This window comes from Ursus maritimus, unplaced genomic scaffold, assembly GCF_017311325.1.
Source record: "Ursus maritimus isolate PB19 unplaced genomic scaffold, ASM1731132v1 scaffold_32, whole genome shotgun sequence".
Lineage (NCBI taxonomy): Eukaryota > Metazoa > Chordata > Mammalia > Carnivora > Ursidae > Ursus > Ursus maritimus.
Window position 1 is genome coordinate 8,674,611 of NW_024425786.1, and position 27,216 is coordinate 8,701,826.

The 27,216-nt window shown below is 50.8% G+C and overlaps 2 protein-coding genes across 4 annotated transcripts in view; one reads left to right on the top strand and one right to left on the bottom strand.

Annotated features, from left to right (window-relative positions):
- The window catches only part of MTHFR (methylenetetrahydrofolate reductase), a 20,440-nt gene extending 20,127 nt beyond the window's left edge, over nucleotides 1-313 (bottom strand). Inside the window, exon 1 of the mRNA XM_040645781.1 lies at nucleotides 190-313. The gene's annotated coding sequence lies outside the window, so the exon portion shown is untranslated. The remainder of the gene's footprint in view (nucleotides 1-189) is intronic.
- Nucleotides 314-512: 199 nt separating this feature from the next.
- Nucleotides 513-27,180, top strand: CLCN6 (chloride voltage-gated channel 6). Of its 3 annotated transcripts, none has more exons than XM_040645784.1 (23): nucleotides 513-657; nucleotides 1,448-1,507; nucleotides 5,609-5,674; nucleotides 6,023-6,088; nucleotides 8,391-8,457; nucleotides 11,467-11,573; nucleotides 12,152-12,278; nucleotides 12,913-12,980; nucleotides 14,199-14,257; nucleotides 15,079-15,211; nucleotides 15,829-15,942; nucleotides 16,256-16,422; nucleotides 16,968-17,094; nucleotides 19,238-19,364; nucleotides 19,637-19,790; nucleotides 19,894-20,053; nucleotides 20,143-20,249; nucleotides 21,278-21,464; nucleotides 22,315-22,472; nucleotides 22,649-22,805; nucleotides 24,462-24,569; nucleotides 24,696-24,821; nucleotides 27,060-27,180. In XM_040645784.1, the coding sequence occupies exons 1-23, from the start codon at nucleotides 571-573 to the stop codon at nucleotides 27,138-27,140; spliced, it is 2,613 nt and encodes an 870-aa protein (XP_040501718.1). In that variant the 5' UTR covers nucleotides 513-570; the 3' UTR covers nucleotides 27,141-27,180. The 3 variants fall into 3 exon arrangements, 2 of the variants coding, with proteins under 2 accessions (XP_040501718.1, XP_040501717.1); XM_040645783.1 differs by lacking the exon at nucleotides 27,060-27,180 and adding an exon at nucleotides 25,009-25,384; XR_005839033.1 differs by lacking the exons at nucleotides 24,696-24,821; nucleotides 27,060-27,180 and having other exon boundaries at nucleotides 22,683-22,805; nucleotides 24,462-24,566.
- The last annotated feature ends 36 nt before the right edge of the window (nucleotides 27,181-27,216 follow it).

Consider the following 27,216-nt stretch of genomic DNA (forward strand, 5'->3'; position numbering starts at 1 on the left):
GGGGGGGGGGGGGGGTCGCACCCATTAGAGGTTACACCGGCCCCCCCCCACCCGAGGGATCGCGCGGAGAGGCGGAAGCCCACTACCTCTGAGAGGCGGGCCGCCCTCCCTCGCTCCCCGCCCCCGGGTGGGTGGTCCCCCCTTCCCGGATATCCCTCCCTGGCGACCCCACGTCTCGCCTCCACTCACCCTGCCGTCACGGGTGACTCAGAGCGCGCGCGCCCGCAGCAGCTGCTTGACCAGTGTGTGGGCGCGTGCGGGGGGCGGGGCGTGCGGGGGCGGGGCGCAGGTGTCAGGTTGCAGAGGGAGGCGGGACGAGAGGGCGGAAATCATCCTTGCGGGCGACCGGAAGCTCCGTCCCCAACATGGCCGCGCCCAGAGGTCTGTTGGAAAGCTGGCCTTCCACCGTCATGTGACGCGGGCCCTCGCCCCACCCGTCTGCAGCCACTCCCTGTCTCCGTCCCTAGCTCCAGAGGACCACGTGACACTGTCGGGCCCAGTCACGTGAGGCGCGGATTCTGGGTGGGAGGGGGTTGGCGGAGGGTTCCAGAGTGGCAGTAAAGGAGGGAGATGGCGGGGTGCAGGGGGTCCCTGTGCTGCTGCTGCAGGTGGTGCTGCTGCTGCGGTGAGCGTGAGACCCGCACCCCCGAGGAGCTGGTAAGGAGCGGGCGGAGCCCTTCTGGGGAGGGGGCGGTTGCCAAGGGACGGCGAGAGGCGTTGCCGGGGGGTGGGGCCGGGCCGAGCTGGGGCCGCAGGTGGCAGCGGGTGGGGCCTGGGCACCGCAACCTAGGCTCTCAGAAGCATCTGCCGCGCTTCCCGTGCCCAAGTCTGGGGTCTTTTCTCATATCCCCTCCCTGGAATCTGAGGGAGAATCCAGGCCCGCTCCAGTTAATCCCATCCATGTTTTCTTTTATTTCCATGTGAAAGGAGTTTTGAATGAAACGAGCGTTTTCAGAATGAGCCCCTTCACTGGACTTTGTGCTTATCAAGCAGCTGGTTTAGTTTCTCCAGCCCTTTCTCACTGTATCCCTCACCTTTTCTGGGTCATTGATAATCCAGCTTCCCTCTGCAAAGCACCCTGGGAAAACTTGAGTTGCTGTGTCCCAGAGTTGACAGGTCCCTTCTGTTTTCACATTCGGTACATTGTCCAATGGAAGCTGAATGTTTTTCCCCTTTATGTGGCATGGGAGATCTTTGAGGTGTCCTGAAGACAAGAGTGGATATTTGGTGAACGTATCAGTAGAAACGAAGGGCTCAGCTGGATGACTATAGATAGCCACCGACATCAGCCCCATCCCAAAAGTGTTTGAGATCTTATTCCCATTTGATAATAGTTCCAGATGATTTGGAAATTAGCAACAGATTTCAATAAATACTTCTGTCTCTTTCTACTTTTAACCATTTAAGTATTTAACCGTTTAACCATTCTGTGGATCTATTTTTCTAGACCATCCTTGGAGAAACACAGGAGGAGGAGGATGAGATCCTTCCAAGGAAAGACTATGAGGTGAGATTCTTAGTTGCTGCCTGGGTTGACAAAGGCAATGAGTGAGCTGGTCACTTCAGACAGAAGCATTAGATTCTAACGAGAGATGCTCTTTGTCTCTCCCACGGGGCGAATGGGTAAGAGGTAATTTCCCTTTCTGAAATGGACTGTTTAACAAGCCCTTTTCTCACCATGACCCCAAAACAAGGTCTGGTCTGTCTCCATGTGTTCATAGATCTGTGGCACCTTAACCTAGACAGAGCATGTTTACCATTAAACTATTTGGTTTTACAACCAGAGACCCAGAGTGAAAGCCACTGATTGCGCGCTCCTAACAGGTGTGGGACAGGAGACCTTCCTTCTCTTCTTAGAGAACTTAGTTTTCAGATGATTGTTTCCTGCCCAAGCAGCTTTTCTCTGAAGTGCTCTTGATTGTAGTTCTAGTTCAAGTATGGGATTTTAAGAGTGTGTCTGTGTGTTTACTAAGGCCAGTGCTGCTGGAGTAAAACCAAACAAGTTTGTTTTTTTGTCATTTCATCAGTTCCTGATAATGTTTCCTTGATTTTTGAAATAACAAAAACAAGCCATCCGTTCTGATAGAGAATTCTTAAGCCGTTTACAAAAAGAAGTTAGGAAAAAACCCATAACCCCACTGATTAAAAGATAACTGTGAACCTCACTGAGTATCCTTTTCCATGCTTACATTCCTGCTTTTTTGAAATAACACAAGTGAGATTCTGCTACATATACTATTTTAACATGTTTTCTCCTCAACTTGAAAGCAATCTTTGTATTGCTAAATACATTTCTATAATATCTTTTTAAATAGAGGAATACTCTTTTATTATGCCACAGTTTATTTAATCTGATTTTTCTGTATGGTGAACTAGTCTTGACTATCCTTTCTTCTTCATCCGTAATGAGCAATTCCAAGAAGTGTGATTAATTTTGTATGCCTAATGCTTTTTTGAAAATGTCATGTACAGGGGCGCCTGCCTTTTTGGGTCATGATGCCAGGGTCCTGGGATCAGCCCCATATGGGGCTCCTTGCTCAGCAGGGAGCCTGCTTCTTCCTCTCCTTCTGCCTCCTCCCTCCTGCTCATGGTCATGCTGTGTCTCTCTCAAATAAATAAATAAAACCTTTAAAAAAAAAAGTCACATAGACTTTTAAAATTCAGTATTTTAGGGCAATAACATACTCAGACTAATTTTCTTTTTTAATATATTGTCTTTTGCTGTAGAATTTGGTGGAACTATTAGCATTTATTACCATAACATGGAATTTTTTTAAAACTTTCATTAGAGAGAAATTCAAACATAAAGAATGGACAGAATAGTATATTGAAACTCCCTGTACTCATCAGTTTTAACAGTCATTCAACTCATGGCCAACCTTGTTTCATCTGGCTCCCATCCCCTTCCCATATTATTTTGAAGAAAATTCTACACATCACATCATTTCACCCATAAATAATTCAACGTGCATCGCTAGAGGATGAGGATTTTTTTTTAGCACACTACAATACCATTTTCATACCTAAGAAATGAACAATAATGCCTTGATATTAAATACCCAGTGTTCAGATTTTCCAGTTGTCTTATAAATGTCATATGATTTTTTAAATGTCCTATGATATTTTAATAGTTTGTTTGAATCCAGTTCCCAGTGAGGTCCTCACATTGCATTTGTTTATCTTTTAAATTTTTCTTAAACTTTTTTTTTTTTTAAGTAATCTCTACCCCCAGCATGGGGCTCAAACTCACAACCCCAAGGTCAAGAGTTGCAAGCTCTACCAACTGAGCTCATAATAATAAGGTGCCCCCTTAAACATTTTTTTTAATCTGTAGATTCCTCCTTCGTCTTTTTTTCCCCTTGCAGTTTACTTGACAGAATAATTTTTATGATTCGGCAGTTTGCCTATCGCGCCACCATGGTATAGCTTAATATGCTAAACTGATGGGAATGCTTTTAACGAATCAAAATCAAAAAAAGCATGGTATCTGTTGATGTATTTCCCCATATTTCTAAAATATTTGTCTCCTTGCACATAGCTGAGAGGTTTGCAAGAATTAGTATAAGAAGCCCCATATTGTCCTGTCACCTTACACTCCCTCGTTGAGCCCAGTAATGTCACCCTGACTGTGTGACCGTGACTGGAGCTTTCTGGCAGCCTTCATCTACTCCCTGGAGCTCACCATGGCTTCTTTGCGCCATTGACCTTGCTGTTCCCAAGACTCCTTCTCTCCTTTTACTAAATTCCACTTGTATTTGTAATGCATTTGTTTTCATCTGGTATGCATGTTTATGTAAATTTCACGGGTTAATGTCGTACGTGAGTCATGAATATTTCTCAATTAACTATTTTCAAGTGTGAGTTTCTTTAGAACGTTTGCTTTGTATAAGCAAATTTAGCTAGATGCTTACTCTGAAAAGTCTGCTCAGATTTTACTAGGGATCAACTAGAAAACACTTCTGTTGAAAATCTTTCTAAAATGTGTTTTCTCCTTCCTGCCCTACTAAGAGTTCACTGTACCTACTTGACTGTTCGATAAGTCGGGGGTCTTACAAGATGTTAGAATCCCTGGTTTGACATCCCTTCTCATTCTAGATGGTTTGAATAACAATAACCCTCTATCTGTGGGATGGGGCTGTTAACCGTGATGTTTTCATGCGGGTCACAGAGCCTGTGTTGCTCTTTTGAATTAGAAAAAGGCATCCCTCAGAGCAGAGGACCTATAATAAAGGGCCTCTCCCTCTGGGCCACAGCGATTCCCCTAGATCAAGGCCTATTGAGGGTGCTGCTCCTGCGAGCACTGAGGTGCCCCTCCTGGTTGAACTTGGGCTTCCTTTCAGCCCCACTTACCCCTGTGGCCACACGCCATTTGGCTCATAACCTTGGGCAGCAGCCCTGCAGGACACCTATACAAATTTTATTTTTTTATAAAGTTGTTAGCGCCCCGAACCAAAGAGCAGATATACAGCAGAAATAAAAGGAAGTTAGTCATCACAAAGGAGAAGTAAACTATCTGGTTTTGGTACATGTTTACAAAGTGTAAAATTCAATTTTAAAAAAAGAAAAGATAGATGTTATGGTGTTAGGCACCCCATTCTTTTACTTAATAATTTTTGCACATTTTCCGCATCTGTCTCTGTGGACCTATCATAATTATCTTATTATATAGTCTCCCATATTTGGATGTTTGATCATTGATTTAATAAGTTGCCTGCTGATGCCCCAGGACCCTTTTAAAAAAGGGATTTGGACTTCAGGTATAAATACAGATGGAAACATCGTCACATGTCACACCTGTGTTTGGCTGACTGCTGACTCTGGCACGGAGCGTGGCCATCGGGCCAGTGCCTAATTTGTTCACCAGCTGATGTGTGGGTAGCAACAGGTTTAGGAAGGCGAGAACACAACAGCAGACCATTTTCCTTTGTTGCCAGACTGCTGCTTCTCTTAGACAACAGAAGAAATAAAATGAGTTGCTGTGGCGTGTTTCTCGAGATGTCTCTGGCGCAAAGGCCGACTTTTTGCAGAGTAGCTGTGTTCTGTGAAGGCAAGTTGAAGGAACCCTGCTGTAGATGTAGTTTTAGGAGCTGTGTCAAATCTCTGCCTCTTCCTAACATGAACTGAACGTTGCTTTTCAAAATAATCTCCACGTTGGTTTGTCTTGTGAATAACGTCTTTCTCATAGAAGCTAACTACAGAAGATACTTACAATTAACCAGTTTTCTAAATTAATTTCGTTCCGGTTAATTGAAACTTTTATTCATGTAGTAGGATAAGATGGGTCACGCTGGTGGTAGCCAAAGGTCTTTTCAGGTTTTGCAGAAGCAGGAAGTTCAAAGCTCGGTTATTGAAAGCTTTTCCCCAAGCGTGAACCTCCAGCAGCCAGCCGCAGAAACATTCTTGTGCCCCAGGCACAGGCTCCCTCAACCGAGGCAGGTCAGAAGGTCCGAGACTCTGCATTTCTAACCTGCGCCTCCCCGGGGGCTCCAGGTCCGCCACCCTGCCCACCCACACTTCGAGTAGCAGGAACCGGAAGCTTTATCCCTTTCCACGTTTCGGTACTTGTTCCTATATGATTGTGACCTTTTTACTCACGTTTCTCTTTCAGAGTTTGGATTATGATCGCTGTATCAATGACCCTTACCTGGAAGTTTTGGAGACCATGGACAATAAGGTGAGTCCCTTATTGACCTCTTGGCACTGAATCGATCTTACAGCGGCTTCTTTTTCCCATCGAAATGCTCCTGTAGATAGCCTTACCCCCTGGCTTTTACCCCTTTCGGGAGATATCAGCGTATATTCCACCGCAGAGTTTGGCTGCGGTGCACCGCTGCCGGTGCACCTGGCCCAGGCTCTTAGAGCTCATCCTTCTGGCATCCTAAAGCACCTGCCATACTAGACACCACTACCATGCTTGCTGTCTCTGTGGAATTTAGCCTAAAACTGGCTGGCCCAGATGTGCTCCTTCCCTGCTGCCAACAAGACCATATAACAAACTGAGTCTCTTTCCCTGTGTGAACAGAAGGGTCGCAGGTACGAGGCGGTGAAGTGGATGGTGGTGTTTGCCATTGGAGTCTGCACTGGGCTGGTGAGCAGGCGGGGCGTGGGGCACGGGGGGGTGCGGTGGGGGCATCGGGGGGTCAGAGGGCAAGTGATTTGTTTGCCATGCTAACAGAGACTGCCTTTTCTTTTTCCTTTCTTTTTTTCCCCCAAATAATAATCCTGACACTGTTTTTCACACCTTCTTGCTTTCTCTTGATGAAATGAACCCTATAACACTGTACTCTTTAAAGCACTCAAAGCCTTGGTCAGAACCGAGCTCTTATGATACGGTATGGTCCTGTCAGGTGGACAGCATAGTTGGGGGAGCGCTTCATGGAAATTTGAGGTCACTCTGTAGGGAAAAAGCAAAATAGTGCAACAAAACCAACCAATTACAGCCTTTCCTTCAGTTTGGCATGCCGGTAAGCAGGACGCCATCAATCTCAGTGAATTTACTGTGCTGTCTCGGGCTTCTTTCCGGCGTACTGCTTGTGTTGTCTAGAAGGTAGGGTCGGTGGCTGTGGATAGAGGAATATGCCTGAACGCACGGCGTTCTGGGGTCAGCTGCTCACAGACGAATCACAGGCAAGGAAAGATTATGAAACCCTGCCAAATTGTGTGGTAGCACAAGGCCTGGAATCCTAACTGCTGACCTAACCACACTTACAGCTGGGGAAGAGAAACTGGAAAAGTCAGCAGACGGTCAAAATGATACATGTCACATCTGATTTTCTGTCATTACAGTGTTCAAATAGGCTGTCTTCGTCCGTTTGGGCTACTGTAATAAAAATATCATACACTTGCCAGTTGCTTAAACAACAGATGTTTATTTTTCCCAGTCTCGGAAGCCAGAAACTCAAGATCAAGGTGCCAGCAGATTTGTGTCTGGTGAGGGCCTGCTTCCTGGCTCCTGGCTGTGTCCTCACAGGGCAGAAGGGGGCAAGAGCTCTCAGGGGGTCTTTCATAAAGCCAATGATCTTACTCGTAAGGGCTCCACGCTCAGGACTTAATCACCTCCCAAAAGGCCCCACCTCCTAATGCCATTCTAACCTAGGGGTTAGAATCTCAACAGATGAATTTCGGGGGGGGGGGGTACGCAAACCTTCAGCGTGTAATAGGTTATATATATTTCTAAGCAGTGGCCCGTTTCTCTCACTGGAACGGATTACGGGTCTCGTTCTTGACCCTGCATGATGTACCCATGAAATGTAAGCACGCATTTAGTATAATCTAGCCACAAAGGCTGACCAGTTTTTATTTTCCTGGCATTTGTCAAATGTTTACTGTAGTAAATTCAGAGGTCAAGGAACATTTTACTAGTTAAGACAAATGGCATTCAGAAGGCCTCTTTGGTAACGTTCTCGGGTGGGGGGATCTTGGGTTGATTTTACTGTACTATTGCAGTTTCAGAGTGTCTGTTTTGCTATGTATGTTTCTGGTTGCAAATTTCCCTGTAGTAACCATAAGCGTGAGCCATTTACTTGTTAGTGTTTCTGCTGCTTTCCTATCACACTCCTTTGAACTGCCATTTATCAATGCTAGCAACTTCACCAGTCCCCTCATGCTGCTGGAAGGCAGACTTGCCTTTTTAACTTAGCAACCAGCTCCTCTTGCAACTGGCTCTCTTATCCTTCCATCTGTCACAACCTATTGCTTCAGTGTTTAAAAGCCTCGGGGCATTGGCTTGAGGGACGGCCAGAGTTAAAGGCCTGAAGCCTTTGATCCTGAATCCACCAAATCACAAGGCTTCCCAGCTCTCCGTGAAGCCCAGAGCAAAGACTTGGGGCTTAAAGTGGACTGGTGGAATATGAGTGGTTTTCTCTTACTTACCAGGGTAACCATTGGCTGCAAATCAAAACTGTAATATAAAGTATAAATAGTAATAACAAACATGTAAAAGCCATATACATCTGAGTAAATGTTTTTCAAAGTAATATCTTCAGCTATGTGCTTATTCAGCTAAGTAACACTGAAGATATTATCGGAGTTCTTCTGAAACTGTCTCCAGAAAATGCCAAGCAGCCCCTCACACGATTCCGGGTGATTTCTCTAGTCACCAGACAGTCTTCCTTGGTTTCACATCTTTAGCCTTTCCCTTTGTTTTACGCTCCTTCTCTCAGCTTAGCTGTGCCCCCTTCCTTTGTCCTCTGGAGGGGTGGTGGGGCCAGGCTGGCAGGGAATCTCCTGGTGTGTCAGAGTGACTAGCAGGAAACCCTTTCACTTGTTGCCTCTTGGTGACGTGGGTGCATATGCCAACCGAGAAAGGCCGGGGGGGCTCACAGCTTTTGAGCGAAGTGCCTGGGCCACAGTGGGGAAAAGCTGTGTGACGCTTTGCTTGCTCTTCACAGGTGGGTCTCTTTGTGGACTTCTTCGTACGCCTCTTCACCCAGCTCAAGTTTGGAGTGGTACAGACGTGTATCCTTTTCGTGGTTCTTGGTGTTCCCAGATGTCAGCAGTTTCTGACCCTGCTTTCTTGTCTGGAGAATAGGAGACATGATCTAGTGAAGAGCTATTTATTAACCACTTGGCTTAAGTTTTTAATTATCATTGCAGGATATAACAGGAAGAGTTTAAGAGAGAGAGACTTGTATTCAGGTTGATAAGACACAGATACCACAAAGATGCCTCTTCTTTCCACTCAGCTATAAATTCATTATAGTTCTAATCAAAACTCCAGTAGAGTTTTTCGTGGAACCGGAAAATTCTCTTCCTAAATTTGTTGGGAAGAGTAAAGGGCCAAAAGTAGTTGAGACAGTTTTGAAGAAGCATGGCACTTGCCCTACTCAATGTCATAATTGAAGATATAGCCATTGAAACCATGTCATACTGGTACAGGAATTCCCATTTAGGCCAGTGGAAGATAACAGAGGAGCAAAAATTGGCCTGTACATACAGAGAAGTAGGGTGAATGACAGAATTAATGATAAAAGTCAGTGAGGAAGAGATGGACATAATAAAAGATGCTGGGACATTGGTTATCCATCTGGAAAAATATAGATTTCTATTTTGTACTATAAATTAATTCATAATGGATTGGAGATGTAAATAGGCAAAACAAAACTCTAAGAGACTATGTGATGTCAGGAGTAGGGAATAGTTTCTTAAAACTCCAGGAGGCACAAAGTGAAAGGGAATAAATAGATCAAAAAACTTGACCATGTCAAAGTACGTTTATTTTTCATACAAACAAACAACAAAAAGAACCCCTAAACCACAACAGTAAAACACCACAGAGAAATGGAAAACAAGTCCACAGCCCGGGAGAGGTTACTCACTGTGCATTTAAGAGACAGATAATTAGTATCTAGAACACTGGAAGAACTGCAGCTCAGTAAGAAAAAAGCCCAGACAGCCCAATCAAGAAACGAGCAGAGGATGTGAACAGGCAATTCTCAGAAGAGGAAAACGGAATGGTCAATAAACCATTAGAAAAAGGGGCCCCTCTCACCACTAACCAAGGAGATGCAAATTAGATAGATAGCAAGGTACGCCTCCCCTGATCCCAAGTCCCTTTCTCATGCAGGCCTTGGACATGTACAAAGATGTTCATACAGCTTTGCGATTGCAAAAAGGTGAAATCACACCAAATAGGAGAATGGAAAAATTGTAATGTGTTCATACAGTATAATTTTGTGCAGAAGTTACAATGAATGGACCAGAGCTGTGTATATCAGCATGGTTAATTCTCAGAAACTTGAAGGAGAAAAAAGGGAAGTGTAGAATGTGCATAAAGTACAATCCCATTATTTTAGTTTTAGAAACACATACAACAAATGGCTACGTCAAAAATACACAGGGAATGGGGCGCCCAGCTGGCTCAGTTGGTAGAGCGTACAACTCTTGATCTCGGGGTTCTGGTTTCAAGCCCCACATTGGGTATAGAGATTACATAAAAATCTTAAAAAAAAAAAAAAAAATCCAAAAAAAAATACAGTAATTTCAGGTTAGTGGTTTTTCCAGGGGAGAGAGAGACTAACATTTTAATTTTTAAAAGCGGGAGCAAATATGGCATAATGTCAAATTTATTAAAGCAAGGGATTGGGGTGAGGGAGGGGGTTTGTTACTTAAAAATGTTTGAAGTTTGATTTGAAATGTAGGGATCCAGGAGCAAATGGTCAGAAAGGATTCCTGAGACATTTTCAGTGCAAAAAATGGGGTTTTATTAAAGCACAGGGGCAGGGCCCATGGGCAAAAGAGCTGTACCGGGATTGTGAGGAGTGGCTGAGGATATACTTTTAAATTGGGAGGGGTTAGGGATAGCGTTAAGGAATTTGGAAAGTAAGGTTCACAGGACCTTGAGGGTCTAGCTGCTGTTAAGAGAAGGTTATTTAGGGGCGCCTGGGTGGCACAGCGGCTAGGCGCCTGCCTTCGGCTCAGGGCGTGATCCCGGCGTTCTGGGATCGAGCCCCATGTCAGGCTCCTCCGCTGTGAGCCTGCTTCTTCCTCTCCCACTCCCCCTGCTTGTGTTCCCTCTCTCGCTGGCTGTCTCTGTCTCTGTCAAATAAATAAATAAAATCTTTAAAAAAAAAAAAAGGTTATTTAGTACTGTCTAGTAAAACCTTAGTCTTGAGAACCTTCAGTGGATATCAGTGGGCCATATGCTTGGAGGATGATTGCTAACCTGTATCTTTTGGTGGGAGGGTAGAGATAGAGGAAGTTTCCAAGGGGATTTTCATATGTTAAAGAGGACTTAGAGGATCCTAGAGGTGCGGCTATGTCAAGCTAAGGTTGCTTTTCGCCTCTAGCAAAGCATCAACATTGAGGCAGTTGAGCTGCTTGAGGAAGGCCACTCAATACATTGACAAGTATTTGTCAATGAGCTGCAAGTTGTAAGGATATTTAATTTTTTCTACGTTTCTTTTGCCTCTGTTCTCCACATCCGTATTTCATAATTTAAAAATAATTCCTAGGCACCTGGCTGGCTCAGCCTGTGGAGCATACAACTCTTGATCTCGGGGTTGTGAGTTTGAGCCCCACATTGGGTGTGTAGAGATTATTTAAAAATTTAAAAATCTTTAAAAAAAATAAATCTTTTAAGTGGTTCCTTATATAGAAGACCTCTCAGACAGGTTTTTGGGTTATTTTTTTAAGATTTATGTGAGAGGGTGGGGGAGGGAGGCCCGGGGGAGGGAGAGAGACTCAAGCAGACTCCCCGCTGACCATGGAGGTGATGTGGGTCTCGATCTCACAACCCTGAGATCATGACCTGAGCCGAAATCAAGAGTCATGACTGACGCTCAACTGACTGAGCCACCCAGGCACCTATCAGACAGGTTTTTTCTTAAATTTACGTAGGGAGTGTAGGAAGATGTACGGTAAGCAGCCAACATGTTTTAGAAGAAGAGACGCTGCACCGTTTCCTACCGGTGATGGTAGGAATGCCCCCCACTGGCGAGCACGTTTTCCTTAACCCCGGTTCTGTAGCGGTGGAGGAGTGCAGCCAGAAAGGCTGCCTTGCCCTGTCCCTCCTTGAGCTCTTGGGTTTCAACTTGACCTTTGTCTTCTTGGCAAGCATTCTTGTGCTGATCGAGGTGAGGTGGTGTGGGTGTTGCCTTTTGGCTGATGAGGTTTGGATTTCCCCATCTGCACTTCTGGAATGTCTGGAAACGGAATTAGACTTGGGATATAGATTCCTGCAGAAAGCAGCCTCTCCCACACTTAGAGCTGTTTCTGAAAGTAAAGGTTTCTGCCTCTGGTGAGATGACGGAGGAAAAGTCCAGATGAGGAGGGTGGTTCTCAACCTCGGCAGCACATTAGAATCACCTAGGCAACTTTAAAGAGGACTTTATAATTTTAAAATACTTTAAAACTGACTTAAAAATGGCTGCCACCCAGCTCGAGGGAATGAGATCAGAGTCTCCGGAAGTGGAGCGCCCGCATTGGTAGATGCGTGGCCCCCGGGTGACCCCGAATCACCAGGACTTGATAGGAACGCGGCTGAGTCAGAAACGCAGGGTGGGGCCCAGCATCTGTCTTCATAGGCCCACCAGGTGATGCTGACACTGTTAAGGAGGAAGGCCCGCAACCCCCCTCATCAGCGGGGTTGTGGCGCGTAAGCCACAGAGTCGGTGGATTTCGGGTTCACGGGCATCCTTCTCTCCCCCGGCAGCCAGTGGCAGCAGGTTCCGGGATACCCGAAATCAAATGCTATCTGAATGGTGTGAAGGTGCCCGGAATTGTCCGTCTCCGGACGCTGCTCTGCAAAGTCTTCGGAGTGCTGTTCAGTGTGGCTGGAGGTGAGGGGGGTCTTTCTGACTTTTAGCCTTCCAGGTATTCCAAGGGGTGAAGGTGACAAGAAGCACTGCATATGTAAATTAAGTAGATTTGGATTTGAAGGGCCTGCCCTCAAACAGATCTCTGCAGTGTTTGTTGATGGGTTATTTTTTAAACGTAGATACTGAGTTACCCATCAGAGATACAGGACTAGCGCACATTTAGTTTTGAAGTGGAATGATCGTTTAGTTTGTGGAGTTGGTTTTCAGCAAAGTCAGCAAGCTTTTTGTGTAAACAGCCAGACTGTGAAAATTTTAGGCCTGATGGGTCAAGAGGCAAAATGGGAGATAACGATGTAGGTACTTAAACATATATGACCACTTGAAATACATCCATGTGGGATCGTAAAAACCATTCTTAGTTCTCGGGCTATAGAAATAGGCATCGAGCCTGTCTTGGCCCACAGGCCATAGTTTTCTGACTGGTCATATTAAGGTGTATTTTTTCTGATGTGATGAGAATTGGACTCTGTTTCTTACAAAGTCATGTAATCATCTCTGCTGTACAGTTGTCGAAAGGTCTACCTAGCAAAGGTCTTCTAAGCAAGAGAGCTTTCTGTGCTGACTGATGGTCTCCCCCTTTTCCACCTGCTCCCAGGGCTCTTTGTGGGGAAGGAAGGCCCCATGATCCACAGTGGAGCAGTGGTGGGAGCCGGCCTCCCCCAGGTAAGAGCTGATGGGCTGGGAGGATACGTCCCTCAGAGTGGGCCCTTGGTCGAGGCCGTGTCCATGGTTGAGCTTGTAACACATCCATTGGGAGCACCTAACATGGCCTTGGAAGCTGATGGCCGTTTGGGTTGATGTGAAACTGTTCCGTCACTCAGCAGAGAGGGTAACTGGCACCCCCAGGTTTTAACAAGGCCCTTCTGAGTACTCGGAGCAGCGATGGGACATAGAGAAAGTCTGTTCAAATGAAGTCCCCTGGTGCTCCCACAGCCAGTGCTGAGCTCTTGCCCATCAGGCCGTCGATAGATCACTTCCTCGTGGCCAAACCCCACGGGGCTGGAAGCACCGACCAAGGCGGTTCCGGGCCCAGGTCCGTGGCAAGGCCATTTGCAGGAGCGCAGGAGTACTCGCTGCTGCTGTTTGCCGATGTGCTCTCTGCGCCAGACTCTGTGTCCCAGCTTCGTTCGTCTTTAAAGCCACCTCACGGGTTTGGCTGTCCTCGTCCTCCCCGTCCTCAGTTGAGGAAGCCGAGGCTTAGAACTGTCCCAGGACACCAGAGGCCCCCTTCTAAAAGGTTTCCCAGACTCCCTGGCTGCAAGTTCGAGACGTCTCTTTGAACCGCCCCTTGTGGACGGCTAGCTCGGTTAGCTCTCGTGCGCTGAGGGGAGCAAGTCACTGTGGCTGCGGGTTGTCGGTGCAAAGGAGAGAAGACTCTTTCCTCCAGAGCCCATCCGTTGGTCCCTCTCTTGTTACTGTGTCCCCTCCTTCACATCAGGCACCTGGCCTCCCGGAAGTGAGCCGAGAGGAAGAAGGAGGCCAGGCGAGGCCGTGGCAGCAGCGTGAGAACTTGCTGCGCTCACTGGAAGCTGGCCGTTGGGGCCCCTTCTGTCCCGACATGCCCTGAGCAGAGCCCACTCCATCTTCTGTGGCAGCTTTCAGTTCCTCCCTCCACCCGCGGTTTCCCTTTTCTCTGTCTGACTTGTTGATATGTACCAAACGTGATTTCCAAAGATCCTAGAAATCTGAGGGGCAGGAATAGAAGTTCCTTCCAGAAGTAACATCTTTTTTTCCCCCACGTTGCAGTTTTGGCCTCTTCCTTCTTGCAACACATCTGCCTGGATGTGCTCAGGCAAAGGGGACTTTCTGGTGCCCGGGGTTCCTACAGCTCTGGCCCCTGTGGGGCCGCCCCTCCCCTCACTGTGTTTTCTCTTCCTCTAGTTTCAGAGCATCTCCTTACGGAAGATCCAGTTTAACTTCCCCTATTTCCGAAGTGACAGGTACGGAAACCGAACCCAGTTCATTGTTCATTTGCTGACACTCAGACCCCACTCCCGTCACCGTAGCTGGCTCGTGGGCTGCCCTGCTGGGCAGGCTTCGTGCGGAACCCAACTGTCAGAATGGCGGGGGGTTGGAATGCTTCTGAAAATAAGCATGAAGGCCAGGCTGGCATCATGGCTTCTATTTTGTCATGACATAAGGCATAGAACCATCTCAGGCAATGAAGAAGATGGTCTGGTATTGAAAACGACCAGGGAAGTCCACAGGCGTATGATCAAGAATGTGTTTTATATTCCAAAGTGATGTACTTGGTCCGCCACCTTTCTGGGTTGGAAGGTGCTCTTCTGGGTCCTTTTTCGCCCTGTGGGATTCATGTGGGTGACTGACGTGCACACCCCGCTTGCTCGGCCTTCGGAATCGGGGGCCCAGGTTCAGAGTCGTCTACCTTGTCCTGTTGGGATTCCTGCGGGTCACGGTTACCCGCTCCTGGCACTTTCACTGCTGCCGTGGCTTCTGGGAGAAAGATCTGGTGAGAGTGCGGCTCAGCAGTGACTGACGAAGTCTGTGCTCTGCCTGCTGAGCTGGTGGCTGAGAGCCCACGTTCAGAGCAGACTGATGTCAGGGAGCCCCTCCGACTACCGAGAGTGTTTGGCCCTTCGGGAAACTGTCTGTGCTGGGGAGTCTTACCAGACACCTGCCCGTCGTAAGCCCTGACTGTTCGTGGGTCACAAGTACGATGTTGGTGGACAAGGAAGTGAACAACTGCCTTTTGGGGCCTGAGGATTGTTTTTTAAGTAAGTCACCTCTGTTCTCCCCTCAGAGACAAGCGGGACTTTGTATCAGCAGGGGCGGCTGCCGGAGTTGCTGCAGCTTTCGGGGCCCCCATCGGGGGTACCCTGTTCAGTCTGGAAGAGGGCTCGTCCTTCTGGAACCAGGGGCTCACGTGGAAAGTGGTAAGGAGGACTTTTAATGAAAGCGACTCCTACACTTAGCCACCCCCTCGCCCCCAAACTAAACTGGACATCTCTGACTCTGTACGGTCACCTGTCATTTGATGAGACCGAGAGGATTGACTTTCTCAGAAATTCCTTTGCTCTAGACCTGTAACCTCCAAACGGTTGACTTTTCTGTACTTTTCATATCAAGACCCCGCATCCGCACATCAAACCGCCATTGTCCTCTCCTGAACCATCTGGCCTGAAAACAGGAGACCGGCTGGAGTCAGAGGCAGGCAGTGGCAGAGGCTGGACTTGAACCCGACCTGGCCGCCTCTCTAGACTAGCGTGTTCCTCCTCTTGTGGTTACTGTTCCTTTTTGGGCACACGGACTAGACCACAAGAGGCTCTGAGTAAAGAGGCTCTCGCAGTAGGCCGTTGAATGCAGACTTCTCACAGCCCGATTGACAGTTTTCGCACCTGCGGAGTGCTTGGTGCAGTGGTTACCAGGGCTCTGTGTCCAGACCTGGAGGTGCGGGTTTCTGCGGGAGGCCGTGGGTTTTCTGAGGCCACTCCTGGGAGAAGGTAGGACTTGTGACCCCTGAGTGCTCTCATCTTTGTCCCCTGTCTCCTAGCTCTTCTGTTCCATGTCTGCCACCTTCACCCTCAACTTCTTTCGTTCTGGGATTCAGTTTGGAAGTTGGGGTTCCTTCCAGCTGCCCGGATTGCTGAACTTTGGCGAGTTTAAGGTATGTTTCGTCCTTTCTTCCACAGGTTTTTTGGGGTTTTGGGGGTTTGTTTTTTACTTGACCCATGAAAATTGTTTTTAAGTACCAGAGAGCAGTGGTCAGAAGGGTAGGCAGAGCTTCTAGTGGGGTCTCTCTGGCCCGTGAGTGTCCTGTGCGTGCTCAGTGCTCCGTGTGGGCAGGCTTCCGGCTCTGCATTGGCTCTTGTAGATGGAAAGCAGACTTGCCTCTTATTTCTGTCTTCTCTGCTTCTGGCCCTTCCTGTTCTCATGGGCACTCTGGTTTTTCTCTCTCCCTCCCTTGCCCCTTCTCTCAGTGCTCTGACTCTGATAAAAAATGTCATCTCTGGACAGCTATGGATTTGGGTTTCTTCGTCGTGATGGGGGTCATTGGGGGCCTCCTGGGAGCCACGTTCAACTGTCTGAACAAGAGGCTTGCAAAGTACCGCATGCGAAACGTGCACCCGAAACCTAAGCTCGTCAGGTACCGGCTCGCCTCCCCCAGCCTGCCGTGGCTCCCTGAGCTTCGTGTGGACCAGGCCGTCTCTCCCGAGGAAGGCGCTTGTGGGAACGGACTCTACTTCCCACACCGGCTTTGATTTCCTGTCTAAGACTAAAAACGGAGACAGGGTCGTAGATCTCTATTTGTCAGACGGGCCGAAAGGCTGAGTCTGAGCTTAATTGACATCCGAGGTGCTGGTCGCCTCCCAGCCATGAGGACACATGACAAAGTCAGAAGGGTCGATGAGATTCTCTGCCCGGGACCTAAAATGCAAGGCCATTTTGTTCCTCAGAGAGAGGTGCTGTGGATGTAGCAGCCCACGTTCCTGGCTCCCCACGGTTGACGTACAAATTGCTAGAATGGAGCAAAGTCGCTGACAAAGTCTGCACGTGTCCTGCCTGACTCGGGGCTGCTGTGCATGCTCTTTGGGGAGATGAGGGTTGGAGGGAGAGAGGGTTGTGTTGTTTAGTGTCTGAGGCCGGGGTGTCTTTTTTAGCTTGTCGTAACCTCCATGCTTTGCTTCCTAGAGTCTTAGAGAGCCTCCTGGTGTCTGTGGTAACCACCGTGGTGGTGTTTATGGCCTCGATGGTGTTGGGAGAATGCCGACAGATGTCTGCTTCGAGTCAAATCGGTAATGACTCATTCCAGCTCCAGGTAACCCCTGTGCACCTGCTGCCTTTGTCCTATCCCCGCAGAGAGGAAGAATCCAGAACTGTGTGACTTGTCTCTGCTTAGGGCTAGTAGATGTTGTGTTCGTTGCTCTACACCTGTGTCCGATTGCTAAGAGAGAGAGGAATCTGTAGGAGCCTTTTCACTGAAGAGAGTGTGTGCACGCTCTTTTTCACTTTTATGAAGAGTCATGGCCATCATAGAGGGGAACTCCTCTCTCTCTCTCTCTGTTGAACAAAATTCACTGGAGACAAGCTCAGGAAGCTTCTGGCATCTCCTGGTTCTTACTGGGTTTAGGCCATTTACTACCTTATGTTTTTGTTCCATTTCTCCTTCTCTCTTCTTAGGAAGATGTAGTATTTTCTAGAACCTTTCCCTGAAAGAGCAGGGGCAGTGAGGGAGGCATTGGAGCTTACTCTGCCCTGCAGTTTTTTGGTCCAAGCAGTTTTTGGTCCAAGCCGGTGGGTCTGAGAGCCGCATGTGGTCAGCCAGATGCATGGTTCTGGCCTCTGGGGTAGAGGCCCAGGGTGTTCCCTAAGTACCCAGTCTTCTTGTTACCCCTGAGTAGCCGCTCACATCCCTCAGGGCCTTGTTGGGGGCTTTGTCTTGGATGGCTGCCCCTTTGGCGTCCCCAGGAACGTCCACGAACAGCAGTGTGTAGATCAGGGCTGGGCGAACTGCGGCCCGTGGGCCAGGTCTGACCTTTGGCATCTGCTTGTTTCTGTGTAGCCCCAAGCTAAGAATGGTGTTCACCTTTGTAAGAGTGTTTAAGAAAAAAAGGAAGAACGTGCAACAGAGACTCTACGTGGCCTACAAAGTCTAAAATAGTTACTGTGTGGCCCTTTTAGAAAAAATTCACCAACCCGTTACTCATTATCCCGAGGCTACCTCGTTACCAGACCAGTATTTTCCAAACGTGTTCTGCGGAACATGGATACCTTCGATTCACAAACAAATAGAAAAGAATCCTGTGGTCTAACGGGTCAGCCGGAATTAAGCGAGCTGCTCTAATACAGGATTACCGAGGGCGCTGAAAGTTCCATCCGTGTTACGGGTGTTTGGGTGTTTGTCGTGTGCCCGCCGTTCCACGAAGCACCTCGCAGACATGACTTCATTGAGTCCTTGCCACCGCCATGTTCGCTGGTATTATTATCCCCATTTCACAGGGGAGAAAACAGACAAAGAGAGGTCTTTTTTTTTTTTAAGATTTTATATATTTATTTGAGAGAGAGTCAGAGAGTGAGAGAGAGCAGAGAGAAAGGGAGAAGCAGGTTCCCCACTGAGCAGGGAGCCCGATGCGGGACTCGATCCCAGGACCCTGGGGTCACGCCCTGAGCCAAAGGCAGATGCTTCACCAGCTGAGCCCCCAGGCGCCCCACAAAGTGAGGTCTTGACCCGATCTCTCAGCTGGTGGTATACACCGTGAGGTCAGCCTCACTCGCATTTCACAGGTGAGGCTGAGAAGCTTCACGGGAGGCGCCGCTCCCACACTTGCTGGAGGGGGGCAGCGTCAGAGGCAGGTCCGTCTGATGCTGGAGCCTCTGCTCGGCCTTCAGCTGGGTCTCTGATCTCCAGTAAGGGCTGCGAAGCGTCTCAGCACATTCACCTGCAGGACTCTCTCCAGGGAGCCCTTGGATCTACATAGTTGGGACACACCGCATGTGCGGATCATTCCGACATCGCCTCACACCCGAGCCACGCACATTTCTGTTTGGCAGCTCCTCCCTGCCAGGTTCCACCAGCAGGGGGCACTGCCCTGCTTCCCTCGGCCGTCCTCACCCACACGTCGCAGTGCAGGGGGCTCTCGGGCCAGGCTTCCAGCAGTATCACTCAGAAGATGAGCCTGGCGAGAGGGTGCAGAGCTGGATGCATGGTGAATTTCACCGTCATAACTCACGAGCCCTCGTCCCGGTTCTTTCCTTCTCAAAGCAAGGGAATACAGTATCACGATTGGCTGCTCTGGGCTAGAGAGCGATTTTTTTGTCATCTGTTTCATTTCCGGAGAAAGGTTGCAAGCCAGACTTTCTCCACCTTACCGGAGACCTCCTGCTCTAAGAGTTGAGCGCCCTGGTCAGGTTTACTGACGTCGTAATGACCTCGTACTGATTTTCTGATTGCTGTGTCTTAGGTTACATCAGAAGATGTCAACTCAAGCATCAAGACCTTTTTTTGTCCCAATGAGACCTACAACGACATGGCCACGCTCTTCTTCAATCCCCAGGAGTCTGCCATTCTTCAGCTTTTCCATCAGGATAGTGAGTATCTGTGAGCCCGCCTGTTCTTGGGTGATTGATTTTTTTTCTGCGGGGAACAGATGATGATTCCTCTGTCCCTTCTGTTGGCCCACGGACACAACCTCAATTCTGTGCAAAATAGGGCCTTTTCTTTGTACTAGCAGCCCAGACAAGGCCGGAGTCTGCCTCCAGTGAACTGGTTGGGGTGTGGAAGGACCTGGAAGGGGCCAGGGCAGCCCGGCAGGCCTTGGTGGTGTCTGGTGGTGGGACTCAGGTCGGTTCTTGCCTCGCAGGTACTTTTAGTCCCATCACTCTGGCCTTGTTCTTCGCACTCTATTTCTTGCTTTCATGTTGGACCTACGGCATTTCGGTGCCAAGTGGCCTTTTTGTGCCCTCCCTGCTGTGTGGAGCTGCTTTTGGACGTTTAGTGGCCAATGTGCTCAAAAGGTGAGTGTGTGCGTATCCGTGCGTGAGCACGCCCGGGTGTGCATGGGCACAAGTGTGCGAACTTGTGATTCCAAGCCGTGGTCTCGGCTTCTTTCTTGCCCAGCTACATCGGCTTGGGCCACATCTACTCGGGGACCTTCGCCCTGATCGGTGCCGCAGCTTTCCTGGGCGGGGTCGTCCGCATGACCATCAGTCTCACGGTCATCCTCATCGAATCTACCAACGAGATTACTTACGGGCTGCCCATTATGATCACTCTGATGGTGAGTGCTGCCCTTCCAGGCCTGTCTCCGGTACAGGGCCAAGTTCACACCCCAGCCGCCTCTTTTCAAGTCTTTGTTTTGTGTTTCAGGTGGCCAAATGGACAGGGGACTTCTTCAACAAGGGCATTTATGATATCCACGTGGGCTTGCGAGGTGTGCCGCTCCTGGAATGGGAGACGGAGGCGGAAATGGACAAGTAAGACCGTGTCTTCTTTCTCTTCTGTTCTAGTTTCAGAGTTACGATCTCGGGCCTGAGGGGTGTGTGCATCAGGGTGGGAAGTGGTGATTAAGATTCTGGGGTGGGCGTCCAGTGAACCAGTAGATAACTACCGGAAGCAGCTGGGTGTGGTGGGGAGCTGGGAGGGCGGAGGCCGGCGGCTGCTACATGGTTTGGTGCGGCTCCCAGCGCCTTCTGGTTCCGCGTGAAAGGAGGTCTGGGGTCAGGTCTGTGTTATGACTGCATGTTTCCGCTAAGGGCCTGCTAAGCCCCGTGAGTGAGAACCAGCCTGCCTCACACGTGCCCCATGAAATGTCATGCTGTCAGTGGCGATTATTCTGGGCATAATCGCCAGTTTATCCATCCGCCCGCAGATGGTTTGGGCCTCCTGTGTCCAGGGACCCCACAAGGCCCTTATGGTCCAACAGAGGGACCAACAAACTTCTGTAAAGGGGTGGATGGCAAATATTTGCAGCTTTGCAGGCCACGTGGTCTCTGTTACAACTCCTCTGCTCCGTCACTGCTGTGTGGACGGAGCCAGAGCCAGAGAACATATGTAAATCAGCGGGAGAGGCCACATTTGACCTGGGCCCTGGGGTTGCCACCTGCTTTAAAGGGACAGCCCAAACTTTTTTCTTTTTTTTTTTTTTTTTAATTCTAGTAGTACCATCAGTAATTCAGTGGTGATACGAGGGATGTACCATGGAGGGCTGAGGAGGGGATGGCTAACCACCCGGGCAAATAGATGGCGTTTGTGGTGAGGGGACTTCTTGTATTGAGCTGAGGAAAGGCCCACCAATTCGGCAGAGCAGGGAGGGGTGTTCCAGGCATGGGGAAGGGCTTTTGCCCAAGGAGAGAAGTACAGAGGAACGTGTGTGTTCAAAGAACCGCAGAGCTGGCTCAGAAGAGGGAGCTCGGTGGCCCGGACCATGCGGGAGAGCCAGGACTCGCTCCCGGGATACTGCGGGCTCTCTCATGAGGCGGAACGCCTTTCCTTCCTCCCCCAGACTGAGAGCCAGTGACATCATGGAGCCCAACCTGACCTATGTCTACCCGCACACCCGCATCCAGTCTCTGGTCAGCATCCTGCGCACCACGGTCCACCACGCCTTCCCGGTGGTCACGGAGAACCGGGGCAACGAGAAGGAGTTCATGAAGGGCAACCAGCTCATCAGTAACAACATCAAATTCAAGGTACAGCAGCCCGAGGAACGGTGGGCAAGAAATAAGCAGTTCCTTGACGTACACGGTGACGCAGTGCCTGCCACGCCCTGTCGGTGGGGGCGCTGGTTGGCTCTCAGGGAGAATCTGCCTCTTCGTTATGTGCGGCAGTGAGTGTAGACGGGATAGCGAGTGTGGACTTTATTTGGCCGTCAGGATATGTGTCCATTCTCACTCCAGCAAGCGTGCAGATGGATTTTTTTGTTTTAATCAACATGATTTATGGCATGTAAGTGGTATCGGGAGGTTTCTAGAGTTGCCTGTGACAGAAACGGACTTTGGCCTACTTAAGACAGAAAGGGAAAGCTGCTGGAAGCTGCAGGACTGACAGGAGAGCTGGAGGACCAGAGCGGCCCGCCGGGCATGCAGGCGGCTGACAGACACCCTGAAGGGTGTTAGGGGGCGTGGGGGCCAGCCCTGCTCCTGAGTTGAAATGCCGGCAGAGGGAGAGCCCCTCACTCCGGCCATGAGCCCCTGTGGCTCTGGGGGGCGGGGCACGTACATTGTCAGTCCCACCATGACATGACGGCGGAGAGGGATTCCCCCTGGAGAGTTGAGGTGCTGTCCCCAAATCAAAGGAGTAGAGAAGTTGGGCTGGCAGAAACCGCAGGATCTACAGGCCCTGAGGCTCAGAGAGACTCCCTTCAACCCCAAGCCTGGAGCCATTGCAAAGATGCCTTAAATTTCCTGTGTCGGCATATACTTGACCCCACTGTCACCCGAATCCTTAAGCTGCGTAGATGCCGTGGTGGTGTGCCCGTGGCCAGCAATCCGTGGCCTGCCCGGTAGAAACTTCTGTCCCCATCACCCTCTGCACGCACAGAAATCCAGCATCCTGACGCGGGCTGGTGAGCAGCGCCGACGGAGCCAGTCCATGAAATCGTATCCGTCGAGTGAGCTGCGAAACGTATGTGATGAGCACCTGCCCTCCGAGGAGCCGGCCGAGAAGGAGGACCTCCTGCAGCAGATGCTGGAGCGAAGGTGAGAGCACGGCCCCCCGCACACCCGCCTGCAGGGCTCACGAGGGGCCAGCACACTGCTCGTAAGCAGCTCCTGAGCTTCCGGGGGGTCTGGGGAGCTGCTTGGGGCCGTGGGGGGAAAGCAAGAGGCAATCCTGCTGAGGGTATGCTAGGCAGCGTCTGGTTTTTATGTAACAGATACACTCCCTACCCCAACCTATACCCTGACCAGTCCCCGAGCGAAGACTGGACCATGGAGGAGCGCTTCCGCCCTCTGACCTTCCACGGCCTGATCCTGCGGTCACAGCTTGTCACTCTGCTCGTCCGAGGGGTTTGTTACTCGGAAAGTCAATCAGTGAGTCTCTCTGCTCTGCACCGGGGTTCTGGAAGGCACGAGGGTGGTAGGAGCGCAGTCCCTGTGCCTCGGTGGGGACAAGAGCCAGTACTTGGGGAGTCCGTGTGCCAGTGGGCGGCTGTCCAGGGGTGCGTGCAGCCCTCGGCCCCCTCTGCTGCGCTTTGTGCCTCTCGGGGACAGTACGGTGGGGGGACGCCCCAGTCACCCTCCCCTTAGTATGTGTACTGCTTGTCAAGTGTCGTTTTCGCCTGGAGACTTTTAATGTAGTTTCTACACTTTGATTTCTGGTATAAGTGAACTTTTTTACTTTTTTTTTTTTAATGCTGCTTTTCCCGTTAATTCCCTTTTCTTTTTCTTTCATTTGGTATTTGTGGAGATAAGCAGGGATGGTTGGGGTGTGTTGTTCAAAGTTGTTCAAAGATGCCCTGAAGACCCACTCATCCCCACATACTTCGCCCCCTTTAGAGGGAACTTGAAAAGGTGGCCCAAAGGCCTACTTTCCAAACGGACTCTCTGGCTCAGCTCTGGCCCACGGAGGCCAGCCCTGCGGTCACTCGTGGTCCTGCTGGCCTGTGGAAGAGCAGCCAGCATGGGGCGGACAAAGGGTCCACAGGTGAAGTGGCCGGGCCTGGAGGTGTGGTCTTTGGTGAGGACAGCCTGACTGTTCGTGGGTCGAGGCGGTGTGTGGGGCACAGGAGGGGTGAAGTGGGCTGGGTTGCAGAGGCCTTGCCTGAAGGCAGAGAGCAGCTGGAGCTGGCCTCATGAAGCGCTGGGACCTGGGTGCCACTGGGCAGGCAGTGGGCAGGGAACACAGTGTGCGGAGAGTGGAGTCGTGGGGAGAGCGATCGGGGCCGAGCAATGACCGGCACCTGCGGCCACTGTGCCCGGCCTGAGAGCCAGTGAGGGCTGAGGGGAAATCCAGAAGACTCGGATGCAGGGATGGTAACAAAGCTGCTGTGTCCAGTTAATTGCCACAAACTGGGGGGCTACAAACAACAGAAGTCTGTTCTTTTCACGGTTTTCAAGGTCCAAGTCCACATGCCAGCAGGGCCTTGCTCTCTCCAGAGGCTCCAGGGGAGAATCGCTCCCTGCCTTCCTCGTTTGTGGAGGCCGCCAGCCATCCCTGGCACTCCTTGACCATAGACAGGTCCCTCCAGTCTCTGCCTCTGTTGTCACATGGTCTTCTCCCTGTGTCCTCTCCTCTTCTTAGAAGGACACCAGTCACTGGACTTCGGGCCCACCCTAGTGCAGCCTGACCTCATCTGAACTTACTTATATCCGCAGAGACCCTGTTTCCTGTATGGCCACGTGCACAGCGGGAGTTAGGACTCAGACATGTCTTTTGAGGGACACACGTCAACCCATGAGACCTATTAGCTCTTCTCCCATTTAGACTCCGGCACAAGCCATCTCCATTTTATAGACGAGGAGAAACAGGTTCAGAGAGATTAGGAGACTCGCCGAGGGGGGCACAGTGAGGCCTGGCTGGGAACTGGCTTCAGACCAGGGCGTCTCACAGCAGAGCCCCCGGTTCTGTACCGTCTTGCGCCGGGTGAGGCCGTGGCCGGTGGTGTGGACGTAGAGAGGGAGGGGCTCCGAGTGTGCCGCCGCGGGTTGCCGTGCTGGGTGCAAGGACCTGTCTGGTTGGGGTTGCAGAGTGCCAGCCAGCCGCGCCTTTCCTACGCCGAGATGGCTGAGGATTACCCACGGTACCCCGACATCCACGACCTGGACCTGACGCTGCTGAACCCTCGCATGATTGTGGTGAGCGGGGCTGTGCCTTGGGGGCGGGGCCCCCACAGAGGAGCCGGCCGCTGCTCGTCCGTGCGTTCGCGACTCATCCTGGGTAGGGCGCAATTGGCCGCCGGTGACGTGTTGTCTTCTCTGCAGGACGTCACCCCGTACATGAACCCTTCGCCCTTCACCGTTTCACCTAACACCCACGTCTCCCAAGTCTTCAACCTGTTCAGAACGATGGGCCTGCGGCACCTGCCCGTGGTGAACGCCGTGGGAGAGGTGAGTCCGACTTCCGGCTGTGCCGGCAGCCTCGCCTGCCTTCTGGACCCTGTCCCCACTGCGTGCGAGTCAGGGGTTCTCAACCAGCAGGGTTTCTCGGACTAAAACCTCTTCCTCAGCCCTTGGAGGACCCGTCCCCCTCTCCCTCCTGCATGTTTCTGACACACACTCTCCGCTCGGCCGGCAGGTATCGCCAGGGTCACGATGCTGCGGGAAAGCACAGGGCAATCGTCCCCAGTGTTCCTCTTCTTCACCCTCCTCTTCACCCTCTGTCAGGCCGGCGCCTCCTGGAGGAGGGGTCCGCTCCCCACCCGTTCTGGGCATTTATGACATTAAATGAAAGAATTTCAAGGAAAATGCTTAAAGAGTTTTGAAAGATACAACTAGTAATCAGCGCTGGCAGTCTTTCCTGTTTTTTTTTTTCTTAGAACTCCATTGTTTTCCTCGTTATACACTTATTATTTGGTTGTTAAAAAAAAGAAGAAGAAGAAAATATAGAGAAGCAGAATACAAACAAAAAATAAATGCCCACCTCTTATTTCTACAGAGGTAGCCATGCCGTCTTCTCAGTGTAGCTCCTTTGTCTTTTTTCCCTTTGCATCGACAAGTAGAGATTTTACGTACCCAGTCTTAATGAGAGTGTTACCGCTACGTATGCTGTTTAATACCCTCGCGGTTTGTGTCATCTGTAGGAAAGGCCTTTCCGTGGCAGGAAGCGTTCGCTTACGGTATTTTAGCGGGCTCGGCGTCCCACTGGACGGCTCTCCACTCACTTACCCAGCCGTCCTCTGTTGGGGGACGTGTAGTTAAACGTCACTGCCGTGATCACCCTCTTGAGGCCTTTGACGTTTGTCTCCAAGTCGCCCTCCGGGAAGTGAAACTTCTGTAGACAGGGTCCTCCGGCAGAACACAGGCCCGGCCCAGCCTGCTCTTCTGTGGGCATAGTTGCAGTGCGTGAAACTGTTCCTTGAAACACAAGCGCAGTGGCGGTTCTAACACAGTTTCCAGTGCGAAGCACCTGTGTCAGTGAGACGTGAGCAGCGGCGGCTGCAGCAGNCGTGAATGCTCTGATTGTCCGCAAGCTGGCGAGACGTCCCACAGCGGACCTCCCTTCTGACCCCTTCTACCTGGAGATGGCATCAGACCCCGCACGTTAACGGCTCAGCCCGACAGGACTGCCCCCCCGCCACCACTTCAGATGCCATTCAAAAGTCCAAATTGGCACCTGTGTTTCTGGCCAGTTGGCTGTACATTGAAGGTTCCCGTGATCTGCTCCTAGAGCTCAGGAGGACAGTTTACTCACCAGATGATCGGCGGACCATGAAAGGATGTGACCCAGGAACGGCAGGATGGAAGAGAGGCAGGGGGCAGGAGTGTGGGACGGGGTGCCAGGCTTCCACGCCCTCTCGGGCACACTACCCTCCTGGCACCTTCCGTGTCGCCGGAGTGGAGGCTGTCCACACCCCGTAGTTCAGGAACTTCGTCAGTGGCTTCCTCACAAACACGCACGTGATTGATCGCGTCATGGCCCCGTTGGTGATTGATTCAGCCTCTGGCCTTGCCCGCCCACAGATGAGGGTTGGGCGATGGGCCCTCCCCCCTTAGGGGCTTTCTAAAAGTTTATCATTCACACAAACTCAGGTATAGTTGGGGCTCGTTGTGAATGGTAGAGGGCACCTTTCTTACTCATCACTTAATTCCAAGAGTTCTTAGAGTTTTGTGCCAGGAACTAGGATGCAGACCAAGTACGTATTTCCTGTTACAATCACTATCACAAGGACTCAGGTGGTGCCGAGAGATGGTATTTACGAGCCGCAGCGGGGTCTCGCGGTCTCGGCCGCTCAGGAGCCGGCGTTGGGCCGTGTCTCTCGCACGCATGCGTGAAGCAGGCGGCGGCTCATGGGAACTGAGAAGGCCCGTGAGCTTGTGCCCTGTTGAAAAAAGACATTCAAATTCAGAGTTCAGCTGGCCCAACTAAAATCTCCCTTGGAGCTGAATTTGTCCCGTTGGCCTCCAAGTGATGAGCCCTCATTACCTGTCGATCTCCTTGTCACCTGGAAACTGGGTAGCCTTGAAGTGCGCAGCGTGACCAGCTTGCCGCGTCTGTCCCGGCGCGCTGTGGGTGGGGCTTCTGTCGCCTCTGCTTACGGTGACGCACAGGGCCAGCCGCGTCTGCTCCCGTCCCTGCCCCGGTGGGTTTGCTCTGCAGGTGACGGGGTCTTTTTCTCCCTGTCCTAGATCGTTGGGATCATCACTCGACACAACCTGACCTACGAGTGTCTGCAGGCCCGGCTGCGGCAGCACTACCAGACCGTCTGACGGCTCAGGCGGCCGCGCTGCCACGCGCCAGCCCGCCCTGTCCCAGAGCTGCCCCGGGCGGGGGGGGGGGGGGGGG